At 43.1% G+C, this 11,456-nt stretch overlaps 1 protein-coding gene across 1 annotated transcript in view; it reads left to right on the top strand.

Annotated features, from left to right (window-relative positions):
- Positions 1-1,396: 1,396 nt before the first annotated feature.
- FHIP2A (FHF complex subunit HOOK interacting protein 2A) overlaps positions 1,397-11,456 on the top strand; it is a 30,069-nt gene continuing 20,009 nt past the window's right edge. Inside the window, exons 1-3 of the mRNA XM_054382218.1 lie at positions 1,397-1,441; positions 8,842-8,920; positions 10,697-10,866. Coding sequence (XP_054238193.1) covers positions 1,397-1,441; positions 8,842-8,920; positions 10,697-10,866 — 294 coding nt within the window. The remainder of the gene's footprint in view (positions 1,442-8,841; positions 8,921-10,696; positions 10,867-11,456) is intronic.

Below are 11,456 nucleotides of genomic sequence, written 5' to 3'. Positions count from 1 at the left end.
AGACAGGCTCCAAAACAGTATCTATGGTGAGAGAAGGGGAAGGTCCCCATTAACACAGTAAACACCTTCACATTGATGTGAGAAAAGCTGGTTCACTACTCAGCTCACTTGCCGACAACCCGTTTGCATTCAAATCTACATTTGTCATGTAGATTTGTTTTGTCATTTGTTTTTCTGGGTTTTGCGCCAGATCAGTCCTATTCCTCTACTTTGATTTGCCCAGCACCCAAATACTATCCCATGAATTGTAGCTATTCCCAAAACACCACATCGCTCACCAGCCACATCTGTAATCTCTGCTCACCCCACCTTACCTTGGCTTTTCCTGTAGAATGGGAAAAGGGCAGGGATGGTATTTTTCTTTCTAGTATTTGGCTTGGAGGTGAAGTAAAGACTTCTTTGTTTTCTTCAGATCTCTTGGTGGGGCAGAGGGGGGAAACAGCAGTGAAACAAGTAAGGTGCATTGCCACAAGCGCTCTCATGCAGTGCTACACTGCAAGGCTCAGGACCACTGCAAGGCTCAGGACCACAGCCAGGACGTTGTTACCAGTCCTACCAGCCTCTCACCCACCAGCAACAAGATGTCACTGAATTTCTGAGCTTATCACCATTATGCTGCGTTGTGGAGAGACAGACATTTCATTGTTGCCCCGAGGGCCTCACAGTCCCTGCAGATGGTCACAGATCCCAACTGTCCCACCAGACAGCAAGCCGGGCCTTTGGCCACCCACAGCTGGGCTGCTTCGTATCTGGCCATATTGGCAGTCGCGGGTGGTCTTCCAGCCCTCACGAAGCAAAGCGGTGTGTGTAAACCCGGGGACCTTTGTTGGAGCCTAATGGCCTCTGGGCTTGGAGACAGAGGTGGTGGGCTTCCCTTCCCCGTTGCTTCCCTGTCCGAGAGTTGTCCATAGGGGCGAGGGGCTGGTCGGGGACACAGGAGATCCCTGCCCACTTTCAGCTCTGGCCGTGTCCTGCATTGCCCGCAGCCTGTGCCCCGGACAGGCCCGGCACAAGCGGCCCCGTCTGACCGCCAATGCAAGGGACACCGGGCCAAGCCGCCCCGGGCGGAGCAGTGCTGGGCACGCTGTGTTGGGCCGGGCCGGGCCGCCCGACCGGGCCTCCCGCGGCGCGGCTGGCTGCGTGCGGGGGGTGGCGGCCCCTGCAGGCCGTGCCGGGGCGGACAGCCGAAGCCTCGGCAGCCGTCGCCAGAGCCCGGCGGTGTCAGTGCCACGGTGTCCGCCGGGAAGCAAGAGGCAGAGTCGGCGGCCGTCCGTCCGCCCGCCCGATCCCTGCGGCCAGGACCCCGCATGCAGCCCTCACCCTGGAGCGGCGGCGGCGGCGGATCGAGGAGCTCTCGCGGTCCTCCCGGCAGCGGCTGCTCCAGTCGCGGGACAGGATGTTCTCCAAGTTCACCTCCATCCTGCAGCACGCCGTGGAGGCGGTAAGGCCGCCGGCGAACCCCGCTACGCCGCACCGGGGATGCGAGCCGGGCCTAGTCGCCTAGCGGGCCCCGCGGGGGAGGAGCGGCGCGGGGAGGGGGCTCCTAAGCGCAGCGCCCCTTCCCCAAGGCCTGTTGCCGGGGCAGGGCTAGCGGCGAAGGGCCCTGCCCAGCCGGTACGCTCGCTGGCCCCGCCGATCTTGACTTGCCCCTGCCGCGGGGCAGGGACGCGGAGGCCGACCTGCCTGGGCATGTTACGGCCAGCACTGCACGGTACCCGGGTAGGGAGTGAATTGCCCGAGCACGGGCCGCCGCCGGCCGGCGCTACCGGGAGAGAAGGGAGTTACTGCTGCCCGGGGCTCTCCTGCGGGCCCGGGCGGCTCCGGCACAGCCCCTTTAGCTAGCGGGAGCAGCCTCCAGGCTGTCAGCGTTGCTGATGTCCCTTCCTGGTAGGCCCCGGTGCCCCGAGCTCGGCCTGAGGGCAGCCCTTACCCAGCCCAGCCCAGCCCAGCCCGCCCGTACCGGCTGCTTTCTGTGAAACAAAAAAACCAAAAAAAAACAAAAAAAAAAAAAGAAGAAAGGAAGTGAATTCAGGAAACTCTTTAAAGGATTTCATCTTGTCGTGGCTAGCAGACAACAGTGCTGTCTCCAGTGCTTTTGTGTGATACTGCCACTTCCAAACAGACAGTTTTATCCCTGCTTTGTTTTTCCATTCGGGTCGGGTGGCCCAGGGGACTTGGTGTTATCAACGCTCAGTTAGATTTAATCATGGAGACTCACACATCTTTGCCCATTGCCGCGCTGGGGAAAGAAAAGCAGCAGGGCCTATTTCTGAAGCTGCTGTTTCTATAGGCCGCATTCAACTACCTGCTTATAAGGACTCGTTTATACTCGGTTTATTTTTGTTTGGGTTTACGGTGAAGTAGGACCCCGGTAGTAACATCCCTCTGGTTTTCAGTGCCTTTTTCAGTAAGCTAAGACACCTACAAGACTGAGTTTGAAGAGGTGCATCTTTGGTTAGGAGCTAAAGAACTGGCAGTGAAATACTGCTGGAAGTGAAGGAGGGACATGTTGAAGGAAAATGGTTCAAATGGTTGAAAAAATAGCCAGCTCACCAAATCCTACCTCATGTGAGGGGCACCCTTTGTGCATTGATGTATGCCTCTATGCTGCAAGTACTTAAGCATATAGTTTATTTTATATGTGTCTGTAGTTCTGCAGTCTTTAGCAGGATTATTAAAGTGTGTATTAATTAACTTCAGGTTCCTAGTTTGCTGTTCTAGCAGTGGTGTGGTAATTGGAAAGTTAAACAGTGATGAAACAATTTATTTGAAAACTTGCTTTGACCACATATGAATGCCTTCAATAGACAGTGCATTAATTGAAGGAGAAACAGAAATTAGTGGTTGCCTGACTAAAAAAATCTTGTGGTGAGCTGTGACACATTTTGAATAAGAGTAAGAGAAGCTATTCTTTCAGGCCTACCAATTCAAGGTAACTAATTAAAGTTATTCCTAGAGGAATGTTTATGTTAGTGGTGTGTAAAAAAATAAACAAGAAGAACTGCATTTATTTGAGGTCCATAAAAACCTAGTGAGTTGAATGGAAAAGGGGAAAAGTAGGGATAGTAGGGACATTTTACACCCCCACGCCCCCCCCCCCCAAAAAAAAAAAACATAAACAGTTTGATAATATCATTTTGCAGGTGACTACTGTCAAGCAACATGCTGTATGTCCTTGCTCAATTCTGGTGTCCCTCTTAGGATTGCTTCTCCTGCTAACACCACTGTGATGGATCTTCTGTTAATAAGTACTGCACTAAGTTACACAGAGAGGGTTGTGACAAATAGTAAGCACCACGTGCTAGAAGTGAAACCTGGCATCAGGAAAGCAAGAAGATAGTATGAATGTTTCTTACTTTCCACTAATTCAAAGACAGAACAAAGAAATAGAAACTTCTAACAAGTTTAGGGGCTGTATCTGACTTTAAATCATTGTTTTGCTCTCTTTTTAATAAAAGTATGTTGGCCTTTATACTAATCTGAAAATGAAAACGGGTGTAGATCCTAAATATTAGGTAAGTCCACCTTAATGCTGCCTGCTGTTTTCAGAACCTAGAGAATTTGGAGCATCATTTTTTCTTTGCTGTTACTGCTTTTATTTCTGCCAAGCTTGTGCAGCCTCAAGTGGACTCTGTTTCAGCCCTGAATATAAGTTACAGAACGGGTAATGAAGATATAAATTATCAAAGGTTATGAGTGCCTGGGGGAGTTCAGTTGCAGCTGAACAGTTTTCAGCTGAGCTGGACCCTTAAATACAGCTGAAATGCCTGGGCTTAGCTTTATTCATAGAACTACTTTAGATTAGAATTGTTTGGGTAGATCTTCTCCCCTGTCATTGCTCCTACATAGCAGTTATATAATGTCCCTGTCCTTCCTCAGGGCCCACAGGCCTACATTTAAATAGTAATAGTTCCAGTGTTACTAGGTACTTGTTATCTGATGGGCATACCCATCGCTCTGAACTGTGAGGAAGAGTTCCAAAGGTTGACAGTCTGCTACACACACGAGTATTTGCCTTTCTGTTATTGTGAGTGTACCAGGCTTTAATTGATTATCTTATGACACAACTGTCATGAGGCAAACATAAGGGACCAGTTGCTTTTTATTAAGACTTTTTCTTCCCTTGAACAACTCAAAACTTTCAGTCTTTTCTGCCTAAATTGCCCAAGTGTGATAAAATCATACTCCTGATTTTCATTAGAACTGACTCGTACTTTCTGCCACATGTTTCCATATGTCAATCTTGCCAGTATTTTAGGTACTTACACCCGTTCTGGACTTCTCTGCAACATCCAGATACACAAGGAGACCATGGCGTTGTCCTGACAGATCATCCTTAAACTGGGTTGGGTGAATTTGAGACAATAACAGAGGGGGAGGGGACTGCAGTCTTTGTTCTGTTACCTTACTTCAGGGCAGAACAGAAATGTACCTTCTTTCCTGTTCACGTTTTGAGGCAAAACAGATCTTTGAAAGGAACTGAGTCACTTACTACAGGTACTGCTCCAAAATCATTAACTGTCTAACTGCCCAGAACAAGATTTATTCTTCTTGAACCCACTTAATTTGATGTAATGACCTCACATTGCCAGTTGTTTCAACATTGTGCTGCTGTTAACAAATTATAATGACAAAGTTTAATGCATGGCTTGCAAGCCTGTGAAACCAGTGACCATTGTAAACTCTGTGCATTCATCAACTGAAGAAGTAAAATAAACCTTCAAGCATTAGTCTTTTCCCAGATTTTCCTTCAGGGCAAACATTCACACTAGTCAGTAGTGAGGTGGAAATAAAACACTTGAGTGACTACTGTAGTTTTCCTTGTTTCAGTGACAGGAGTGTGCGTGCACTTCCCCTTCGTTTCTCTTTGACCCACTTTCCGCTTGCTTTTTGATTCTGGCATCTGGTCAGATGGTACCTGTTATTCTTCTACACAATCTTCTCTTTACTTTGTGAACTTGTCCAAAAGATACCAAGTGATATCCACAGCTTACCTTGTTTCCCTTCTTTTCAGTATTGAATTGCACCTCTGAAAAGCATATACGAAAAACATGAGAATAATTAGTACATGCACAAAGTGATTGCTGTTAAATACTGAATATTTATACCTTTCTTTGCTCTTCATGTTATTTTTTTTCCCCCCTGCCTAAACACAAATTCTGTGTGCTTTTGAAAACTACATGGAATTGTATTTTGGACAGATTTTATAACAAGCAGACTATAGTTCTGGTCAAAGATCTAGAGTTCTCCTGAGAACAGCACTTTTCCTGTAGGGAGTTGGGGTTTGATCATTAGTAACTTATTGCCACCAGAATGATAAGGCAGCATGTGTTAAGTTTAGCTCTTAAGTGAGAACACTCACTCACTCCCAGGAAGCTCCACTGCTGGAGCTGGGAACCAGATGGAAGAGCTAATAAATGCCTGCTCACTTGGACTGTTTTTTTAGTAGCATTAGGTGGGTTTTGGCTATTTGATATACCAACACCTACAATGCCATCATTACGACTCTGGACTTCTTTCCTCCCCTAGGAAAAGCATCTTTATTCTGAGGTTAGAAATTCATAGCTCAAAATTAGTAAGAACATATGTATTTGCATCAAAATTAATTAATGTAACTGTAAGAAATACCTGGAGTAGTAACTCTTTCAAATTTGAAAAATAGTAGGAATTAATGGCCTTCACAATGAATTTTGTTTTGCTTCAGAATCTTTACACAAGTGTGTGTACTTTTACAAAAGAGTGATTATTCAGACTGGCAACTCTAACCACCTCAGCTGGTAGTTAATAATTCATCCTAAAATAGAAAGTACAACTTCAGCCTAAAATTACCTGTCCTAGTAGGGTTAAGGCATGTGAACCCAAGTGTTTGGAAGCATATTTTTCTAATGGTTACCAGTGCTGGGCTTTGTATGTAAGCTGGTGTCTTAGCCTTGGTCTTTACCTTGATTTTGCATCTGAATAAGTTAAGAGAGTTGGGTTGTTTGTTTTTTTTTTTTTTTGGGGGGGGGGGTGGTGGTGTTTGGTGTTTTGTTGTTGTGGGGTTTTTTTCCCCATTTTTTATCAGTAAAACACTTACCTTACAGTAATACATAGCATTACTGGAGTTACATCTCTGTTAGATATTCCCTGGAAGAGCTGTATTTTAAACAGCAAATTTGTGCTAGGTCCATCTGCTGTGGTGATCTGGGGATGGGGGTGCTTTAGCTGAACAAGTAAAGAAGTGCAATTTTTCTATCTTGTTCAGAGTTGCTGAGCCTGGTTGCTCAGTGCAGCAAAGCTCCCACAGCTCTGTAATACCACGGCCAGCTGGTGGCAAACGTACATACACATGCACAGGCGCACACACATGGTAATGTCATCTCTGTTTAGTGTCTCTGTCTTGCAGTCCTCAATCAGAAACCACTGTGAAATCACTCAGTATTTTAATTAAAAAGGACGGGACCTGTCCCTGAATCACTTTTTCACTTTTAAGTGTCCCTGGAGGCATTTGTTGGGAGGGAGAATGTCTGTATCCACAGTGCTCTCCTGTAGTGGATAAATTATTGACAGTGCTGAGAAGTGAAATCCTTTTCCTGGCACTACTCAGAGGAACTAAATTCATCTTGAGGCAGAAGAAGTGGAGAGGAAAAATCACATCAATTGAGGATAAATCTTTAATGTTATCTATCATGTGTTGCTTGGAAATAGAATGGTCTGAAAGGCCTAGTATTCCTCAAAAGTGTTCTCTGTGCTGTTTATCAGCCAGAGTTGAGAGATTATTTCTTTCAGTGTTGCTGCAGAAAGATGCAAAATGATTCTTGGATTGCTTGAAATAAACATCTGCAGCCACAAGTGTGACATACAAAGTAACATATGCTCAGTCATTCACTTATTGTTATGAATTTCAACAACTAGTAAACTTCATAGTAAAATAAACTACTTTTATCCTATATGTTGTAGTGTCTTAATAGTTATTCTGTGGTAGCTGGTGTGCTAAAGTGCTGCTCTCAATGCCTAGCCATACAAATGTGGAAGACTTAATGCATCCCCAGACTTTCAGGGAATGGAAAGCAATGTCAGTTTGATTTCCCAGTTGCCATTTGTGAGGACACATTTCCACACAGGAGCTAGGTGCAGATAGTTACCAAGCACCTTGCATTTCAAAGTCCTGCCTGCAAAGGATCGTTAACAGTATTTCATTTTCTTATCACAGCAGGTCCTCCTGTTTGTATACTGAGCTGTGTGTCTGTACCAAAATAAATTTCAGTGTCACTGAATTCAAGGAGAAGACTGATGTGGAAAACTTCCAAGTCTTTTTCAAAGAGACCATCAGTACTCGGTGGAGAGCATACAGATGTCTGAGCCATGTGTTTCTGTTTGTCCACGAACTCAGCACTTTTTAGACACTACAGGGAGACAGCAGAGCAATTCGGAGTTATTAATCTCAAGTGTGGTATCTGTAGCTTCTGCAGGGAATAATTCTTCATTGTGAGGGTGATTGAGCTCTGGCACAGTTTCCCAGAGAGGTTGTGGAATCTCCATCCTTTGATACTGAAAATCCATCTAGACATGGTCTTGGGAAACTGCCTCTAGGTGGTTGTGTGAGTAGGGGAGTTATACCAGATGATCTCCAGAAGTTTCTTCCAGCCTCAGCCACTCTGTGTTTCTGTGAAGGGGAATTCAGTTGGGGTGGTTCAACTCCTTATTCTTCAGAAATGGGCACGTCAGTTTATATGTGGGATTCTTTCCATTTGCCCAACAGTCTCATTGCTACCATCATGTCAAGCCATAATCCTTTATTTCAGGATTGCCTATAAAAGAATTATTTGAGGGCTTGATTGTCAAAAAAAAAAAAAAAGCCTCAAGCAAATAGGCCTCAGTAACAACAGACCCTCATGATCTGTTGAGTGGTGTGGGGGTTTCCCTATAGGATTCCTGATTTTACCAGCTGGGAACATTTTATATTGTGGTCACAAATGCAGTATTTGCCTCAGCTCTCACGTTGAAGAGCAGAGTTGTGAAATGATTGTGGTCTCTTTTTTTTTTTCATGTGCTGTCTGCGGTGTAGCAGTTGTTTGTGCCTGTGCTCTAATGGGCTGCAGTTCTCAAGCTAGGTGTTACTGGTGTTGACTGAGTGGGAGACTGATTCTTCCAGCATGTTATTCCTGGATTCCAGTCACACCCAACTGGCCATCCCAGATTCCTCCAGAATAGAAGAAACTTCCTTTTCTTTCAGAAATAAAAAGGGAAGAGTGTTTTGTGGTTTGTTTTTGTTTTGTTTTGTTTAAAAAAAAAAAAAAAAAGAACAGCTTGTCAAGCTCTGGGGACGGGTCTGATTTGCCAAAAAAAATGAAACAAATATCTTTTTAAAAGTTAAGCTTTAAAGGTTAACAGGAAAAAAGGCATGGCAAAACCTGTGTAGCTAATTGGTGTTTTCAAGGGAACAGAGGGAGAGGAGAACAGTGCACAGAGAGGGAGGATGACATCAAGAGCAGATAGAAAAGAACATTAATTTTTCCTACAGGACGACACTCTGAGATCTAAACAATTCAAGCCTACGTTTCTGGTGCTGCTTTGCTGTATGTGTAATTGCTTTTGTTGCTTCAAAGACATTGTCTGGGCATAGAGACATCACAGAGATTATAACTGATGTTCACAAGCAAGGCAGGATGACATGGGGCTCGTGCCATGAATAATGTATGTAGTCCATGTTAAAGGTAAAAGAACGCAGAGTAAGAATTGTAGCAGTGGTAGGCTGCAGCAGTTTACTTCCAAGTGTAAGATAAAATTCAATTTAATCTCTGAGGAAATATTTCATTCCTAATAGTTTTCTGTTTGTTTTGTTTGTTTTTTCTCCCATAGCTTGCACCTTCCCTTCCATTACAAGAAGATTTTGTTTACCACTGGAAAGCAATCACCCATTACTACATAGAGACATCAGGTAAAAGAAAAAAACCCAATGTTCTGTTTTTGTGCATTTATTATGAAAAGTAGAATTACCAATATCAATGTTGTTAAAACATAGAGATTAAGAAATAGGAAAATGAGTCATGGCATTTTATCAAAATGCCAACAATAATAATTAGTAATTAAAAATATTGTCTACTTCCATTCATCTCTTAAAAAGTAGGCAGGAAAATTATTGAGGGTAGAATTCTTTCCTGAGTGAGTGCCTCATAGATAATTGTACCTTTTCGTGTCCAACCCAATTTCTGTCTTCACATACTCTGTTTAATCTAAATAGACAAGTACAGAGATCTAGTCCCTTCTGGTAATGTTACTGTTTTACATCAGAGATTGCCTTTTTCTTTCCAAGATTTTAACAGAAGTAGTTTTGTGTCATAGATTTACCAAACATATATGAGTTCTTTGTTCTTAGTATTATAGTATTAAGTATTTATTCTTTAGTATCTTGTCTCCATGAAAGATATTTTGATAGCATAGTTCTGAAAGAGGAGTTTGTGAGCAGATTTAGAACACATTTGGTAAAACTCTTCCAGACCTTACTCTGCTCTTCTTTAAAAATGAGTGTTCTAAAGAAATATGGTTGTAGTTGCTTCTTTTTACACTTTTCCTCAGTTTCCTACAACAGTTATGCAGCATTTAAATTTAGAATTTTGGGGCCTTTAAAACTATTAATTTTTAAAAGTGAATGTCAGCAAGGTTTCCTCAGAATTATTATTCCTGCATTTCTGATAGAGTAGCTGTTGAATCTGTGTTTGTGCCTGGGACTGATGATCTTGTTTATATCAATATTTACTCTCTACCAGCTGAAACCCGAGCCTTGGTTCTAAATAGTCGTCTTTTGGAACGCTATGTGATGTTTCCTAGGGTAGAAATGACAGGGTGGTAGGGGAAAACTGATACCTGTGATTACGTGGTGCAGAATAAAAGCTGACCTCTCTTCCAGACTTTCAAAAGTCTTGTGAAAAACAAGTGGAGGTATTTCTGTCCTCTGCAGTGAGAACACAATTATGCCTAGGAAGTTCAAGCAAAACACTCTAGGCTAACTGGGGGTTGTGGTAGAGACCAAAATCACTTTGACATGGCAGTTTTCTTGTTGCCATTTGCGTGCAAGTGACAGTTATTTTTAGGTTATTGCATAAGAAGTAGTAACCATTTCTCTAATAGGCTAGTTGTTCAAGCAGAATTTAGCTGAAAAGAATAAAAAGGAAAATCTCCACGTGTGGACATGCTCTACAACATGTTAATGCCAGCTCCCACTGCCAGTAGCATGTAAATCGACAGCAGCTTCATGGTGTTAGTATATAATGAAATCAGAGTCTTACCCTTTCTTTTATAAAGTCTGACAGAATGCTGTCTTAAGGCAGAAAGTATAAAAGACAAATCTAAAAAATGTGAAGAATAAACAGCATACAGACAGGATGGGTGCTAACCAGAAGATTGAGAGTTAAACCTTCCTCTCCCTAAACCTGGTTTCTGGCCATACAAGTTTTCCTTTTTGACTGTGTTGTGCATGTTTTGAAATTTGGCATTTCCCCTTTTCGCCATTGCATGGTCAGATATCTGCCTAATGCATATTCCAGTTTACACTTCCAGATGCAGTTCTGAAAATTCAGTTTAAGTCATGTTCAAATCCATATGTAGGATTCTTTAGATGAGTGGCCATGTTCAAAAATCTGAAATTTGGAACTGAACTTAAGAAAAGTGCGGACAATATTTTATTGATTCTTAATTGCACATCTCTCCTTCTTAGATGACAAAGCTCCTGTGACTGATACCAACATTCCCTCTCACCTGGAACAGATGTTGGATATTCTCGTTCAAGAGGAAAATGAGAGGGAGTCGGGTGAAACAGGACCATGTATGGAATATTTGCTACATCACAAGATCTTGGAGACACTCTACACACTAGGAAAAGCTGATGTATGTACTTCTCAGCAGAGCAGATTGTCTTTTGTATGAGCTCCTAATTGTAATAGGGACTGAAGTTCTTACAGTAGGTGGTAGTGTGGGACACTGAACTCTATCAAATAGCTGTTTGCTTGTTGCCAACATATTGGGAATTGCAGTCTTTTACAAGTGTGATCAAAGTGAGACAATTGGTGAAATGCTAAGACAGACCACTGAGATTTGTTCTTCACCACTCTGATAGTATGGACTGTGAAGCTAGAAGTAGGAGAAACATTTTTGTTCAGTTTAGAATTTTCCTGCCATCTAGAAGATAGTAGTATCTATTCTTTGTTGAATTTTAGGAGCTTCTTAGGTGGAAATTGCTGTATCAAATGTCAGTTTTGTTTAATTTTGCTGAATGTGGTGAGTTCCTGCTCAGAAAGATTTCCAGTCAGAAAGCATTAATTTAAGATGATCCCTAAGCAGCTGTCCTATATGAGTCTTGTTCAGTGCAGGTATGAATGAAGCCCTTGGCCATGCTGTCTGGTTCTTCTCATGTCTGCTTTGTGGCACATGTGAAAATAGCTTCATGGTCTTGGTGGATTCTTGCTGCTGTCTTTCTT

The sequence above is a fragment of the Indicator indicator genome, chromosome 7 (assembly GCF_027791375.1).
Source record: "Indicator indicator isolate 239-I01 chromosome 7, UM_Iind_1.1, whole genome shotgun sequence".
NCBI classification, from domain to species: Eukaryota; Metazoa; Chordata; class Aves; order Piciformes; family Indicatoridae; genus Indicator; species Indicator indicator.
Note: the sequence above shows the minus strand (reverse complement) of the source record. Positions and strands in the feature narration are given on the sequence as shown.